This window comes from Panicum hallii, chromosome 2, assembly GCF_002211085.1.
Source record: "Panicum hallii strain FIL2 chromosome 2, PHallii_v3.1, whole genome shotgun sequence".
Classification (NCBI taxonomy): domain Eukaryota; kingdom Viridiplantae; phylum Streptophyta; class Magnoliopsida; order Poales; family Poaceae; genus Panicum; species Panicum hallii.
Window position 1 is genome coordinate 42,370,365 of NC_038043.1, and position 16,978 is coordinate 42,387,342.

At 43.3% G+C, this 16,978-nt stretch overlaps 2 protein-coding genes and 1 long non-coding RNA gene across 3 annotated transcripts; all 3 read left to right on the forward strand.

Annotated features, from left to right (window-relative positions):
• Window positions 1–218: 218 nt before the first annotated feature.
• LOC112881672 (protein ODORANT1-like) lies at window positions 219–1,604 on the forward strand. Its single transcript, XM_025946480.1, has 2 exons — window positions 219–438; window positions 538–1,604. Exons 1-2 carry the CDS (start codon window positions 306–308, stop codon window positions 1,239–1,241), a joined length of 837 nt encoding a protein of 278 aa, XP_025802265.1. The 5' UTR covers window positions 219–305; the 3' UTR covers window positions 1,242–1,604.
• Window positions 1,605–2,645: 1,041 nt separating this feature from the next.
• LOC112881674 lies at window positions 2,646–3,887 on the forward strand. The gene is made up of 2 exons (XR_003226499.1): window positions 2,646–2,883; window positions 3,677–3,887. It is a non-coding gene; the product is annotated as an uncharacterized LOC112881674 (long non-coding RNA).
• A 4,954-nt stretch (window positions 3,888–8,841) lies between these two features.
• On the forward strand, window positions 8,842–10,310 carry LOC112881673 (transcription factor MYB20-like). The gene is made up of 2 exons (XM_025946481.1): window positions 8,842–9,042; window positions 9,166–10,310. Exons 1-2 carry the CDS (start codon window positions 8,910–8,912, stop codon window positions 9,834–9,836), a joined length of 804 nt encoding a protein of 267 aa, XP_025802266.1. The 5' UTR covers window positions 8,842–8,909; the 3' UTR covers window positions 9,837–10,310.
• Window positions 10,311–16,978: the final 6,668 nt, after the last annotated feature.

Consider the following 16,978-nt stretch of genomic DNA (forward strand, 5'->3'; position numbering starts at 1 on the left):
TTTTCTTCTCGTTCAACAAGCAAAACATAAAAAACTAGGTTCAAATAAAAGCGCGGAGGCTTCGTGCAGCAGCCCGTGCAAATCAAGCGAAAGGGACCCACGAGCTGCTAGCTAAGTCACCGGCCCCTTTGTCTTCTTCTCCCTCGTTGTCCTTCCTCGTCCTCTATAAAGGCTGGTGACAATGGCTTGTCCACCGTGAAACTGGCTCTTGCTTGCCTAGTACTTCCCGCATCAAGCAACGCGAGCTCCCTATCCACTTGCATAAACGAACTCGTTGCTTTTCTTTGCAACTAGCTGAGCTAGAAATGGGGAGGCAACCGTGCTGCGACAAGGTGGGGTTGAAGAAGGGTCCATGGACGGCGGAGGAGGACCAGAAGCTCGTCAGCTTCCTCCTCAACAGCGGCCAGTGCTGCTGGCGCGCCGTGCCCAAGCTTGCTGGTGCGTGACCCACCCATCCCTACTTCTGTCTGGCACAGTCTTAGTGTTCATGCTCGCCAAGACGCCATGAACTCACTTCTGCTTGTGCTCTTTGAACAGGATTGCTGCGTTGCGGGAAGAGCTGCCGGCTGCGGTGGACCAACTACCTGCGGCCGGACCTGAAGCGCGGGCAGCTGTCGGAGGAGGAGGAGAAGACGGTGATCGACCTGCACGCGGAGCTGGGCAACCGGTGGTCCAAGATCGCGTCGCACCTGCCGGGGAGGACGGACAACGAGATCAAGAACCACTGGAACACCCACATCAAGAAGAAGCTCAGGAAGATGGGCGTCGATCCCGTCACCCACAAGCCCCTCCAGCCCGCTCCTCCTGCTCCTGCTCCAGCTCCACAGCCAGAGGAGGAAGAGAAGGTCGCCGTGTCCGCCGCCGCATCCGGGATCGTGTCAGCTGCCGGAGTCAGAAACGAGGCGTTCTCCATCAATGAGGTGCCCATGGTGCACCTCCTTGACGACGTCGTCCTGCCATGCGACCTCGTCGCGGGTGTACCGCCGGCCAGTAACAGTAACAATGGCATTGACACGGCTTATTCGCCCGAGTCTTCCTCCTCAGCGTCGTCTTACTCCGGCTCTGCAGCTGCGTCGAGCTGTGGCAGCAGCGTCGCCGATGGAGAGTGCCAGGAATGGTTGGAGTGGGCAGAGTCGATGTTGCTGGACGACGTGGTCACGGGGCCGGCGCCGTGGGGGTTCGAGGATCCCTTCGTCACGTACCAGAGGATCGCGCTGTTCGATCACCAGGAGGCATGGTGACGACGGAAACATGCTATACTCCTCCCAAGGGTGTTCACATGAGTAGTGCCACCGCGCCTAAGCCATGCCCCATCGCATCTAGTAGGATTTCATAATCCCAAGAGCGGCGCCATTGGTTCAAGTTGTCCTTGAGTCACCCATGCCATGGCCGTCCATGGAAGGATTGTTGCCGTAAGCTATCCCTGATCTATCCCTCATCGTGCCATGGCTGGATCCAGCTACACTTAGGCTTCTCCAGGTTCCTCTTGATTTTTGTTTTTATTTTAAGGAGCAAGTCTGAGCTTAAAGATGTACAATTTTTTGTAGATAACTTCTGAATTCCAAGTACAAAATTTTGGATATGTTATTGGAAATATTTTGATACGTGGGTACAAAATCTTCAATTTCCGCCGTTTTCCAACTCCAAAGTTCATGATCCATGAGTGTAAAGAGTTGGGGTTTGAAGTTTTCTTTATTTGATTACAAAGTCATCTTGGTGCAGTGCTTTTACCATGAATAGAAAGTTATTTAGTTCAATTATCTTTTACATTTTAAATATAATATTATTTACACACAGTCTGTATTTCGGCAACATATGTCATATTACACATGTGTACATGTTTTCTGACGTTGCCAACATTGTTCTTCAATGTTACATAAAACGTTGTAACTCTTACATTAATACTGAAGATATTATTTTTGCGATGTTTGTTTCAAATGTTAATTTCTGATGTTGCAAACCATTATTTGAAAAAATTATAAATTTCATCAACTCCCATGATTTTAGTGTCCAAGCACAATGTATTTTTTTTTATCATAAAAGCATATGCTGTCAAATTAAAGTTCTTTACATTGAGTATAAAGTTTTGATGTATTAGTAAACACTAAAAAAGTTATCATGATTGTACAGTAGGCGTTGGAGCCCTCATCTGTAGGTACATGGAGATGGAGGTGTGGTGATCGCATATGCGGAGCAGCTTCCTTCGAGATGCCTTTGACCCGGGACCTACAGTCAGCACGAGAGTGTTAACATCAAGGACGGAAGGATTCCCATGCATGATGCGTACAACTCTAATCGCGAAGCGAAGTAAAAAAAACAAACTGGTACTGTTCCTGTAAAAGTGCCAGTACTAACTGGTAAGTCGGCTCCTGGAAAAGTGAATACTTAAAGGGACTATCGAGCTCTGTTTATGAAATGCTCAAAATAGCTCAGTAGCATATGCTGTCAAATTAAAGTTCTTTACATTGAGTATAAAGTTTTGATGTATTAGTAAACACTAAAAAAGTTATGTACTTGAAAATGGAGTCTAGAGAGGAGAAAAAAGAGCCGTGCACCATTGAAGAACAGCGGTTTGCACCATCAACCGCAATAGTAAATAATCTTAACGCCCGCTGGGAAGGTGCATTGCCTGCTGATGAGAATTGCGGCGCGTGCCCGTGGCCATCTGCTAGCAGCACCAGCGCCCATGAGCGAACCAGTTGCCCCGTTGGAATCCCACACTGTGGTCAGCCGTTCGCCGCATCCGGAGGGGGCCTACGGGATTCCGACCTTCTCCCTCTGCTGTACCGTCTCTCCTGGCTCCCGCTCACCGTCGACAGGCTCCGCGCAGTGACCGCGGCTCCGGCGCAAAGGCTGTTCCGCGCCGTCCAGCACATTGCCAAGGTAGAGGAACACACGTGTGCTTGCACCTTCCCCTTTCCGTCGTGTTCGGCCGGTTGAGTGAGGGCGTGGGTTTCCTGGGTGCGTTGGGGAGCGAGGGGTTCTCTCCCCCACGCAGCGTAGGTGTTTGTGGTAATGCCTGTGCGCTGCGAGCCTGCGATTATTTTGCTTAGAGCCCGCAAATGAATAACCAGCAATGCTGTTGCACGTGTCCTCGACTCGTATATGTTGCAAATATTATAAGTTGGCAGTAATTGAAATGGAGAAATTTGATGTACTCATATGATTCCATCTTTATGGGGGATGGAAGAGGCTTCTTTGAAGCTGCCTGGGTTGAGTTCATACTTCTATTGTTTCCTGTCAAAAGAAAAGGGTTTTCCATTATAATAGACTATCCTTTCTAACCCAGCACACGTACAACTTGACTTCTGAGATGCGTGATGGTCTGCATCAGCATTGCATGGTTTCTGTTTGAATGAGAAGGATCATGGTTGTCAACTCCTTCCATCACGAACTGAAAATGAAAAGGCCATTCGGTCACCAGTAACAGCAGCACAGCATGCACGTGGGCAGGCTAAATTCAGCCCATTTCGTCGTTCAATTATCCATGGACAGTACCACAGATTAGATTGCCCCAAGCCCCCAACAGAGATTCTTCCGTAATCATCCCACTGCATTGCAGCCCAAAATTATCCTTTCCCTAATTGCCCTATTGACAAAATCTTTATTCTGTACAAAGAAATATGTTTTGTGCCTGTAACTAACTGTATATAGATTATGTTTGCTATGCATGTAGTTATGAAGAGACTACGGTCCAAAAAAGGAAATGGAAACCTCACCAACTGATGTGATACTTATTATTTTGCCTGATTAGCTGGAGATCAGCTTTATGAATGAAGGGGCTATTTATTTCTTCTTTTGGTAATAAAATTTGTACTTGATCATACAAATTTAACTCCTCAATGCAACCATACTTCTATGAAATGCCAATGATCTTGTTTGCATGACATTACCAGCCATGATTCTTTTCTTTCAATTAAGGCCTAAATTAAACACCAAATGTTGATAGTGGTCATTCTTTTTGTATCGTTGACAATTAAGCTGATGAAGCTCTTATGTAAAAATGTTCGCTCCTCATGAGTATACTATGCAACTTGTCGGAACTAATTCGGTAGATTTTTTACTTTGTTCTTTCTTGCGATAGCATATGTGATGTCTTACACGTTAGTACCTGCTGATAACTTCTAGCATGATATTACTTTTCGTGTGGAACAGCTGGCATCAAGAGAATGTCCTCAACAAAATGCTCATTTTGCTCCGTGACTGGTACAGGAGTGATTACTACCTTATTTGTTGACTTTGTCCTTCCTACAGTTGGTTCAGGACTCAACATCTTGAATCTTTCACACGTTTCTCCTCAGGTCCAGAGACTTTGACCTAAGTACAATTTTTCAATTACAATAGGAAGGTTTGGTGTACCTGCTTAATGCTATTGATATTTGGATAACACTTCAGGAGAAAAAGGATATGTTGACCAAGGGCAGATGGGGGCTCCATTGTATTGCTAAATGTGAAAGATGAGCAGCTGCATCGACTGGGGAGAACTTGATTGAACTCAACTGGCCGCTATGACTTCCATGTGCAGAGATTTTTGGCTCCCAAAATACATCTTATGAACAGGCCATGCATTTCGGTCTGTGGGACATGCAAAGTTTGATGGGACCTTTGCCACAGTCCAGCAAACTTGTATGGCTGCATTGTTTAGAACGAGTTTGCGTTTGGTCTGGAAGCAGGTTATCTGATAAGAACTCCTGCTGCTCTTTTGTAGTGTTGAGGTCATTAAGTATTTTGCATCCACTATTCCTGCATCAACATTCTGCACTAGTGGATTTTGTGAGCACAGTTGGGTTGTGACTTGTGAGTAACTATGTCATTATCTTTGAACAAATTGAAAGCAGACTTTGTGGACCTTCAGTCAGCGAGTGTTCAATGGCTATCCACTACCAAAATGTGAACATGATGACAGTTGAGAGATGCCATTATGCCAACGCTATATGATATCAAGGAATTATTTTGATCTCACTGTACAAGTTTTTTTCAACATGGTGTAGACTGCAGACCTTTTTTCAGATAATATCATGTCACGAAGGTGCTAATATTACTGGGAAGCAAGCAACTGAACAGATGACTGTGATGCTTCCTATTCATACCTGATTGTTGAAAACTGATATAATTTTCTAGAATTGTCTGAAACGTCTGTGAGATGCAAGGAAATACATATTCTCTGAGCAGAATCTGAACGGAACAAAAGTTTCAGATAAAATTCCTGTAATCCTGTCGTGGTCCAACAATCTGAGGCGAATCAAGCTTTTTCTGATTGGGATGTTACATAAGAGACCACATACTAAAGTCTAATATTACTGGGAAGCAAGCAACTGAACAGATGACTGTGATGCTTCCTATTCATACCTGATTGTTGAAAACTGATATAATTTTCTAGAATTGTCTGAAACGTCTGTGAGATGCAAGGAAATACATATTCTCTGAGCAGAATCTGAACGGAACAAAAGTTTCAGATAAAATTCCTGTAATCCTGTCGTGGTCCAACAATCTGAGGCGAATCAAGCTTTTTCTGATTGGGATGTTACATAAGAGACCACATACTAAAGTGGTGTGATAAGGAAACCCTGTTGAACATAGTAATGAACTAATGTCTCCTGTTAGAGGAACCTACCACTCATCAGAACTGACTAAACAAAAGGTGAAGAAAACTACAGTCGATGGTCATAACTGAAGGCACAAAGTGGAGAGGGTCAAGAAACGATGCTACACCCTTCATTAGTTGATTCTGAGGAAATTAATTCAGAATTCAAATTCCCTGCCCCTTCTGAAGCGAAGAGCTTACAGATACAAAAGTACGGCAGTTCAGAGTTCAAAGCTTCACTATAGTCTTTTTTTTAAAGCAGTTTCACTATAGTTCAATAAGGATTAAGGAGACCCACCCTTCAAATTATGCATTCCTATCAATGGCCAACCACAACCATGTTGTAGATTCATGCTTTTGTCACGGAGATAGTTTTCTCACAGCAAGGCCCAGTAACACATGTCCACGACTTCTTGATTCTCCAGTTCACACATCAATTTTGTGATGGTAGATGTGTTTCCTACTTGCCTTTGAGCTGGCAGAGTGAATCAGCAGAAGAGGTTATGATTTTTCGGAGATGGTCAAAGGGTTGCCTCCTTGCATGGCTGCTTACTTTATGGAGAAACAGTCTTTGGACCACCCTAATGGCTGATGCTCGATCATCTTCCTCACTTTCTTTGTGTGAAAGTGGCTCATGGCAAAATGTTTTCTTTTTGAACTAACGGGCACGAGATTGTGCCTATTTCATTGATAAAGAAGGGAATGGTAAAATGTTAAGCACACCCTTAATTGTACCGAGATTACCTGACTGATTGTTCTGTTGCACTTATTTTTCAATTCAAAGTTTGTTTTATGCCACTGTTGACATGAAAATTATCTGAACGATACCTGAACTTCATGACAAATAGTCCACATGCCTGAAATTTTCCTTCTCAAAATGGTAAGTTTGAGATGACACTACCTTGCAGCCACTGACAGCTAAGATGTGTATTGGTCATGTGCGTAGATTGAAGGCACTTACACTAACCACGTGTGTTGATCGGGGACGCTTGTATTCTGCAACGTGCTTAATTGTACTGGGAATAATATATGCCTATTCGGACGAAGTAATCTGTGCTTCGTTTCTGAAGTTCTTACTTCAAAGACCAGTTCAAGTTCAGATTTCAGACTATAGAGTTTTGGAGCTGGATGAGAAGTGATTTGGTAAAGACATGGGTTTCTGTGACGGGGAGAATGGAAAGAGATCATAAATGATGTAGGCCAACGAACACAAACGAATAAAGAAATCATATGCAAGCATGTCTAACTCCAAAAGTCAGTCAATACAGGAACTGATCTTTCGACTATATTGTTCTTGAAGTCTTGAACTGATACTTACTTTTTGGTGGTTGGTAGCTCAGCTGAAACAAAGGTCAAAATTGTGGAATATGGAATCAGCTCATCTGATACAGTCATACAGATAGAATTGTGGCATGTGCAATTGGCTTCTCTGAATGACTGAACTTGTGTTTGCCAAATTTCCGAACGTGCTCAAATTGACAGCTTGATTGTCTTTTACATCACATAGCACCGTATTTTGTTGACAAAACGCTCACTTGTGTTTGAGGAAGCGCACATATAATCACAGTTTACGGCATGCGCATTTTTTCAGATTGTTCTTATGCCTGCTTTGTTCTTTCGTAAGAAGCTTCCTGTGATGGCTACAAAGAGAGTGTTTTGTCAACCACTGCAATCTCGCATGACATCAGTCAACGTTCCAACCCAACAAAATCTTGCCCCGAATAAAGATTGAGAAGACTGCGGCTATGGACCTTGAATTATTTGACCGCTGCTTAATTTTTTTATCGTGTTTGCTTGCATTCATTAGGAACTGCGGCTTACCGAGTTTTATCCTCGATGTCCACATTCATTAGCAATATCCCGTTTGCGAGGTTTGGTAGATGAGATACCTGGAACCCTAAAATAATAACGGAACTGAACTTTTCAAGGGTCAAGGTCACAACAACCATGGTCTCGACTGAATAAAGGTCTGTTTGGATCCACCAGCTAATTGTAGCAAATTTTAGTCAGGATGGATCCAAACAGGACCATGTAATTCTTCTAACTAGCTAAATAATAATTATTCAATTTGCTGGTTCAACCTAACTAAAGGTCTGTTTGGATCCACCAACTAGCTAGCTAAATTTAGCTGTTAGGGATTCAAATGGTCTAGCTAAAAGACCAGCTAAACTTTAGCTGTTTTAACGTAGCTAAAGCCATCTAAATTTTAGTAAAATCTATTAGCTGGAGGATCCAAACACCCAGCTAAAGTTTAGCTGGGAGAACTTTTAGCTGGCTAAAATTTAGTTTAAAATTTTAGCTAGCTAAATTTTAGTTGGGTGTTAATCAGCTAATGGATTAGCTGGATGGATCCAAACGGGTCCTAAGAAGATCTATCTAGAACGTGAAAAAGTCACATGATAAGATGATACCAATACCATTAGCTAACACATTAAAATATACGTATATGCTGCACGGTTCAGTTTGGTTATTGATGACTATGTTTCTCTGTTTCTCTTTTGTATGCCAAGTACTGCCAGTTTGAATCTGGCACTGCTGCTGTTGTCGTCTACCTTTGTTGGATTTTCACTGCCTGCTACAATCTCATTAACTGTCTTACATCTTAGGCAAACAAAAATCAGAAACCCATCTCAAAAGAAAAAAAACAGAACCCCGGATGGTAGGAAATCTAATATTCTTAAAGAATTGTTTTAAAATTGGGAAAATATTGTATAAGCTTCAGCGTTGTGTAGCTGTTGTAACTTGTAACTTAGTAGAAATTAAGGAATTGTATGTGCAAACTTCTGGTAGATAGCAACCACAAGCGACCTATAACGCGTGCATTTCTCTTCATGATGTTGTATGGAAGCATTCATTTATAGTATCATCTCGCGTTCCCTACCATTCAAATCCTGACAACCATATAACACAAAACTTTTAAGTATAAGCATGGAAATCAAGAGACTAAATAAGCAAGTTCAGAGGTTAGAGTCGATATCATCATCGATCATGGACTAATCCATTTCCTTCAAGACGAGACCAAAACTAGCAGCCCATTCGAAGCCAGCCAAGCAAACTAGCAAAGAGACTCCGTCCGGAGTCAGGACCAAGCTGCCTGCCCAAGTTGAGGCACCGTCGCCGGGCCCACGTTACAGTCTCACAACTACTGCAGCATAACTAACTCGCCACGGAGGCACGGACCCCCCGTCCGTTGCCTTCTCCCTCACGTCCTATATAAGGGAAGGTGGCAATGGCGTCTCGCTCCACCGTCAAGCTATACCACCACGTGCTTGCGCCTAGTACTTCCCACATCAAGCATAAGCGCTCGAGGAAACAGAAGTTAGCAATGGGGAGACAGCCGTGCTGCGACAAGGTGGGGTTGAAGAAGGGGCCGTGGACGGCGGAGGAGGACCAGAAGCTCGTCAGCTTCCTCCTCAACAACGGCCAGTGCTGCTGGCGCGCCGTGCCCAAGCTCGCCGGTACGTGATCGAGCATCTTTCCTCGCCGACGGCGGCTAGCCTTAGCATCGGGGTAGCCTTTCCTGCACGCTAAAATGCTATGAGCACACAGCCAACTCACTCTTGCTTGTGTTCATCGAACAGGGTTGCTGCGTTGCGGGAAGAGCTGCCGGCTGCGGTGGACCAACTACCTGCGGCCGGACCTGAAGCGCGGGCAGCTGTCGGAGGAGGAGGAGAAGACGGTGATCGACCTGCACGCGCAGCTGGGCAACCGGTGGTCCAAGATCGCGTCGCACCTGCCGGGGAGGACGGACAACGAGATCAAGAACCACTGGAACACCCACACCAAGAAGAAGCTCAGGAAGATGGGCATCGACCCCGCCACCCACAAGTCCCTCCAGCCCGCTCCTCCTGCTCAGGAGCTGCAGCCGGAGGAGGAGAAGACCGCCATGTCAGGTGCCGGATTCGGACACGAGGTGCCCATGGTGAACCTCCTGGACGACGACGACGACGTCGTCGTCGAGCCACCCGCGGTCAACAGCGGCATCAGCACGGCTTATTCGCCCGGGCCTTCCTGTTCCTCCTCCTCCTCTCCCTCCTCCTCGTCGTTATCCTACTACTCGTCGGCAGCAGCGTCAAGTGGCGGCAGCAGCATCGTCGATGGCGAGTGGCCGGAGTGGCCACAGATGATGGAATGGCCGGAGCCGATGTGGTGGCTGGACGACGTGGTGACGGGCCCCACATCGTGGGAGTTTGAGGATCCCTTCGTCACGTACCAGAGCATCGAGTTATTCGGTCACCACGAGACATGGTGATCGTGGAAACCCAAACAAATCGAAGAGGTGACGAGCAACATGAAGTGACGAGGTGAAAGGTTCTGGTCCGTGGAGAGGTGGACATGGCCGGACTAGCCTGCCGACCTGCCCCAGAGGCCAAGGCCCAATGCACGGCCGCTGCGACGGGCGGTGACAGCGGAAGGAGCCCTCAGTGAGCGCGCGATCAAAGCTTAGACTAAGCAGACAGCAGGGTCAATGGGAAATGATACGCGAGAATTTCGGGAATGTAAAAAATGCCTTTTTTATACAACCATGCTGTACCAAAATATCTTAAGGTAGTCCCAATCAAAAAACTATGCACTATGGGACGCCATGTCACACACCAGCTAACTATAGCTCCCAATGCATAATTTATAGTTGTGGTTACAAAATAAATTCCTCCAATGACTTTTCTCCTCTCCCTACCAATCCGCTTCCTCCCTTCTTTTTAATTTTATCTTGGTATTTGTGATATCCATCCTAATAAGTTTTATATAGTTTGTTAGACTTTGATTTTTTTTACGAGAAACCATTTCTTACATGAGATCTAGTTTTTTGGTTTTTTCTCTCTCTTCTTTTTAATTGTATTGCCAAATCAGCAAAATATCCTATATAGCAGCATATTAAATGCTATGGAAACTATTCCAGTTACTGCAATGGGGCTGCCCTAATAGTTATTGTATTGCACCTCTAGAGTCTAGCCTTCTTTTAACTTTTACGAGAGGATCAATAGGACAGGATTTAGGGGACGTAATGTTTGCCAAAAATAGCTCGGGTTTTAGTGCCAATTTGCCACGGTTAATCCAGGGTTTGAATTTACACTATAGTAAAGAACTTGTTTGAGAATGAAGGAGAAATAAACTAGGAGTGGGTGAAGCCAAATTTTTTTCACCGGCTCTTATTTTTTGAGACGACACAATACAACTCAAGCACTCACAGACACGTACTCACCCCTATAAATACACCTATGCAAATTCTATCTCTATGAGCATCTTTGAAGACTGAGCCAACAAATCTTCGAGATCAGTGGCGAATTCAGCACCAAGTAAAAAGGGGTTCATCTCCCTTCTCTTCTTCTTCCTCACCTTTTCTTCTTCATTCTTTGTCCCAAAAAATGGAGGAGTTTAGAGGGTATCCATTAATTTTGGGGAGGTAGAGGGGTTGCTCCCTTAGCCCCACTTAGATCCGCTTCTGTTCAAGATTGACGAGGTTATCACAAGCGTAAGAGCAAGTTCGGATAAGTATTTCCAAAGATGGTAAAGCATCTTTTCTTATATTGTAGAGCTGAAACCCTTAAAAAACATATGGTAAAACAAATTTTTAATGGCAATATGGGTTATTTGACCGCACTTAATGTTTGTAGAGAGAAATTGATGACCCGCTTTTTTAGCTTACATTCTCTGTGTGAAATAGCGAGTGGGAGTTGTGTATCGTTACTGGTTCAACACGGGTCCATCCTTGTTTTTTCCCAACCTAGTCGCATCCGTAATCTTAACCTCCCTATCACGGCTGATTTATTCATTTTTGTCAGCTCTACCAAGACATTATTAATGAGCGGGTACATTTCTCCGACATCCCACAACTTTTTTAAACAATTATTTCAGCAATTCTCCAATATTTTTAAAGCTATGTGTCTACACAATTTTTACAAATAATCTTTTAGGAAACTTTTCACACAATTTTACAGGAACTTCTCAAGTAATTTTTACACATAACTTCTCCTGAAAATATTTAGGATAACTTCTCTATGATAACTTTTATGAAAGTGTTATGATGAGAATTTCTTGGATAAACTCTTTTATTTTGAAAACTTTTTCAGACTTCCCTGTTCAATTTCTCCATAAATTTCCAAAATAATTTTTCAGAACAACTCGTTCAATTTGAACTTGTCTAGAATGACTCAGCTAATTGTTGTAAAAAAATTGATTAGAATAACTGGAAAGAAATGCTGTGCAGCCGGGATGCAAAGCCGCGTGTTTGCAGCCCCTCACAACTCGGTGAGTGGGGCCAACGAAAATGCCTAGACAGCTGGTTCCGCTGGGTTCGGCTCTATTTTTCCGCGGCTCTATCTTTCCGGCTCCATCTTAGTTTGTTGGGCATCGCAGCTCTCATGGAGGAAATAGAATGGACACACCAATCCTAATCTCGCCCGCAACCACTCTCAATCGTCACCGCCACCATCACCAGTCCCAATAATCACCGCCGAGAATCCCAACGCCGCCACCACTCCCAATCCGCGCCAAGGCCTCCGCCGGGAACAGGGCCATCAGCGAGACAATGAGGAGGGATCAAACATCAGGGCTCCGCGTCATCGGACGGTGTCGGACAAGAGGAGAGGAGGGGGTCGGAACCTGCTGCGCTGCCGTGCCCGCGTGAGCTGACCCCGTGGCCGCGACTGGCTCTCCCTCCTTTTCTTTTCACTGGCTGCTTGTTTTTTTGGCTTCCTCGGCTGTCGATCTGCGCGATGGGCAGATGGCGGGCAAGGAGACGGACGAGGAGGCAACCGGGTGCCCTGCGTCATGTGCCTTCAGGCGTGCGTTGTGTGGCTAGGTAGCCCTGTCCCTGCGCTGATGATTCAGAATTCCAATGCCAACTCAAGCTGATGATGCAGAATTCAGTAAAACCAAGGCTAATTCGAGCTATCAAGGCTAATTCGAGCTGATAGGCATTCTGTAGAGTTAGTCACAATGCTGCAATGTTAATTCAGTAGAACTATTTGTGTTTGTCTGCAATGTTAATTCTGCAGAATTCAGTAGAACTAAGGCCAATGTTTGTCTGTAGAGTTGGTCACAATGATGTAATGTTGCATCTGGACACCCATGTAAATCCTATTGTACAATGTGTTGATGCCAAAATAAATTTGATATTTTTGTTCAATGGTAATATGTTATCTGAGGCATTCATGTGGTAAATAAATTATGTTCTGGATAAGCCTTGGAAGTAAGGCAACTGCACAAGTGCAAAAATACCTAAAATTACAGTAGTGCATAAGTTTAAAAATGTACAGTCACTTAAATTCTGGTATGAACTATAAGTGACAATATCAAAACTTCTCTATTCCTCAAAGGTTGTATCATTATCTGGTTCATCAAAATGTAATTTCCGTGCAGTTGTGGCTTCTTGATCAAGACCAAGCAAAAGACTCGTATATCCTCCAGGCAAGAAATATGGCACGGTGCTTGAAAAGTTGGCTAACATAGCTGTGGAAGAGTTTGGCGCTGACATATTTTCAGTGTTACTTGGTCCTTCTCCTGAAATATTTTTGCAACTATTAGAAACATAAGATGGTGATTAAGAAAAACAGTACATGCAGTACCTTGCTTCTCAGAACTTCTCTTTTTCTTCTCCTTCTTCTTCTTTTCGACTACATTGCTTGCTCGTTTAGTTTTTGCACCTTTTACTACTGGTGGAACTCTAAATGATATTATACTATTTACCCCATCTGAAGCAGCAGGACCATTTGAAACAACAGGAACATCAACATCTCGAATCTTGCTTAGAGACTCATCTGCTTCCAATTCCAACTTTTCAAATGCTTTCTCTAAATTATCAAGAAGTGTTTTTGACCCTGAACACTTGAGTGCAAGGGATGTTGCCATCCGAGATAAACGTGCAGCATGTGCTTTCAGGTTCTCATTGCTATTTGTTTTTTATCAATATAAAAACTTTTTTGCATATTTTATCCATCTACTCAATATATATTGTGATGGTAAAAAAAAACATCTTTCATATTGAATACCTTGAAGGCATGCTTGCACAATATACCTATAAGATATGCAAGCCAATAGTCAGAAACATATTTGGGAATATAAAATTTTAATTATCTGCATTTTCAGAAATAAGCATACCTGTGGACTCAAATTTTCTGCAGGAACAAGTAATAGTATTATCTGCACTGTCAAATAATACTGTTGCTCTATAATCCGAATTCATATGCGTAACCATGAATGTTGACATTGACCCCTCATTCTGTAACAGTTTACAGGAAAATGAAAATTGGGCTTTAAATTCTTCCTCAAACTCAGAATACATCCTCCTTGTATATGCTTCAGCAGCAGTCTTCAATAATGGAAAATTTGAGATGTAATTAACTGGTTTCTTCATACGTGACTTAAAATCTTCATCCAACTCATTTTCCAGAAGAGAAGCAAAGACTTTCTCACATTCGACGATGAGTTCAGAAAGACCAAGTTTCCTACAAAATCTTTTCTTGAAGACATTGTTCATTCCTTCACTCCTTTGACTTTTTGTCATATCAGCTGTAAAAGAGTTGCAATAAACAACAGCCTATTTTTCTCTCAACTCATACAGATTTTCCATCCATGAGTTCTCCTCCAAGCTATAAATTGTCAACAATTCATTCCACTTCTTCTTGAAACACTTCTCTGATCTATCTTCGTAGAAATATTTTTTAAAAGCAGGTAGAAACTCACGAGGGTGCTTATGAATTACATGACTCAGATGTTTAGCAGCATTGAGATATATATGCCACAAACAAAGCCGATGACTTGTATTTGGGAATACATAAGCAATTGCTCCTGCCATAGCTGCGTCTTGATCAGTGAAGATTATCATTGGATGCTTTCCTGGTATTGCTGTCAAAAAGGTTTTAAAGAGCCAGATAAATGAAGGAATAGTTTCATTATATAATAATGCAGCTCCAAAAATTATTGTCTGCTTGTGATGGTTGGTTCCAAGGAGTGGAGCAAAAGGTATTTCAAACTTATTTGTCTGAAATGTGGTGTCAAACGAGACAGCATCACCAAAACATTTGGAATCCATGATAGACTTACCATCAGTCAAAAAAATTAGTTATACGACCACTTGGCTTATCTATTTGTGAAAGAACCTCAAGATGCCTAGAGCGGGGGTGAATAAGCTAATCTGCAATTTAAAAATACTTTGAACACGGTTAGTAACATAAATGTCCGGATACTCCGGATATATGTCCGGATACTACGGATGTTGTGTCCGGAGTCTCCGGAGATAATGTCCGGACTATCCGGATATGAAACAAACTACATAAAAACAAAGATAATGATGCTGTAAATTGGATCTAATAAATTTAGAGGAACTAGCGGTACCTTTGGAGTATTTCTCACCAGTTGTCTTACTCCTGAGGCTTGTATAATAGTAGATCGCCCTCAAACCCTAAAAGGTTAGTCTCACAAGCAAACAACCACAAATACAAGCTAGAATTACGAGAGTGAGACAGAATTTGTTTCCCGAAGTTCACTCCCAAAGGAGCTACGTCTCCGTTGAGGAAGAATTCAAGAGACGGTGCTCAAGAACCCCAATGCTCCTCTCCCAAAGGTGAGACCAACGCTCAAACCAAAGGGTCACTTACTATGAATTTCTCGGAAAGAAATGAAGATTACAAACTTGCTGTGATGCTCACAATTCAATCACGCAATCACAAGCGACGCCTAGCCGTCTAGGAGCTTGGAGCTCCAAGAGTAACAAACTATAATCCACGGGCTAGACTTGGATGATGTGCTCAAGAGATGGAATTAAGGCTTACTTGCACAATCTTAGCTCTTGCAACGATCTCACTTCAATCCCCTAAGAAAATCACTCAAGAATGGAGCAAATGGGGAGTGAGAGGGCTCTCTTTGGCTTTTAGGCAGTTCTGGTTGAAAAATAAGCAAGAGAGAAAGAATGAGAGGGGGTATGGGGGTATTTATACCCCTTCACCCAGAAACTAGCCGTTGGGAGAGCGATACCCGGAAACTCCGGGTATATGTCCGGATTCTCCGGACATAGGTATCCGGAGACTCCGGACCAGTGGTTTTTGCGGACTGGTAACGGTAACCCGGAGACTCCGGGTATACGTCCGGATACTCCGGACAGTTAGTCCGGACATTCCGGATTGAGACCCGGACACTCCGGGTTAGACACAGAATTTCACAGGAAGTCCCTTTTGAGAGGTGGGATGATTTCTTATGATTTTTTGGATTCTCTTGAGCACAACTACCTTGTCTAAACTTGTGGATCAAAGTTCCTCTCGATAGTATGGCGTTCCTATACTCAATGTCAAAAATAAAATCTAGTCTTTTAGTACACTTAAGAACGCTGCTTTTCATACCCTTTTTTAGGGTTCACGCTTTGCTATATACTTTGTTCAGTCACCCTTAGCACCTGCACACATGCTTAATACACGATTAAATATACATGTGCTTTGTCATTTATCATCAAAATCCACTTAGGGGTCTAGATGTCTTTCAATTTGGATGGCATAAAAAAATACAGGATCCTCAATCTGCTTGTTCTTCAAGTATTCTAATAGCGTCTACGCATTATTGGATTCTACGTATTTCTTTCGCTCTCGACCAATCTCATTATTGCAATCAGTACTCGAGAATGGAATATTTTCAGCGCCACCATAAAATTGCTTCATGAATTCATACACTTGTGATGGTTTCATCCCAGCTTGTCGTATTTGGGCAATGAGTAGTCTGTCAGCTTCTATAATATGTCGTTATGATCTCAGCTTGCACTTCTTATTTGGACTGGCTAGATAATGGTTATGCCTAGGTACAATTTTTTGAACTGTCCAAACTCCTTCTCTGCTGACACCAAACTGAATGCTAGCATTGCAACCAGTTCTTGTGCTACCGAATCCTCGTTTGCTACAAACTAACTGTTTTGAATATATGGTCTTATCTGCTCGGCGCTTTGTATCACTCCTTCTAATGCTAAATCCAACCTTATCGGCATAGGTACTGTACATCTCATAAGCATCTTCGTCGGACTCAAACGTCATTCCAACTTCAGGAACAATGACACTCCAGCCATCTTTTTGATCAACCTATCGTAAGAGAAGCAGCATGAAAGGCACATGAACAGAGTATAGATTAATTTTCTTAAATATTAAGAATTATTTTGTTACCTCATCTGCTGTTGCTTCATCGAATGTGTTTTCATCCCCTTGACCAATTGGACCAACTGCTAATGATGCTTCATCTGTCACAATTGTTGGCTCTAACGATGCTTCATCTGCCATTGATACTAAGATCGGCTCCATGTCTGTGTTCATCCAGCACTAATAAGATCACTTGATCTTGACGTTGGCTACGTTAAAATTGGTGGCAATGGAGGAGACGAGTATGCTGCCGGAGAAGAGGAGGATGCGGACAATCCGA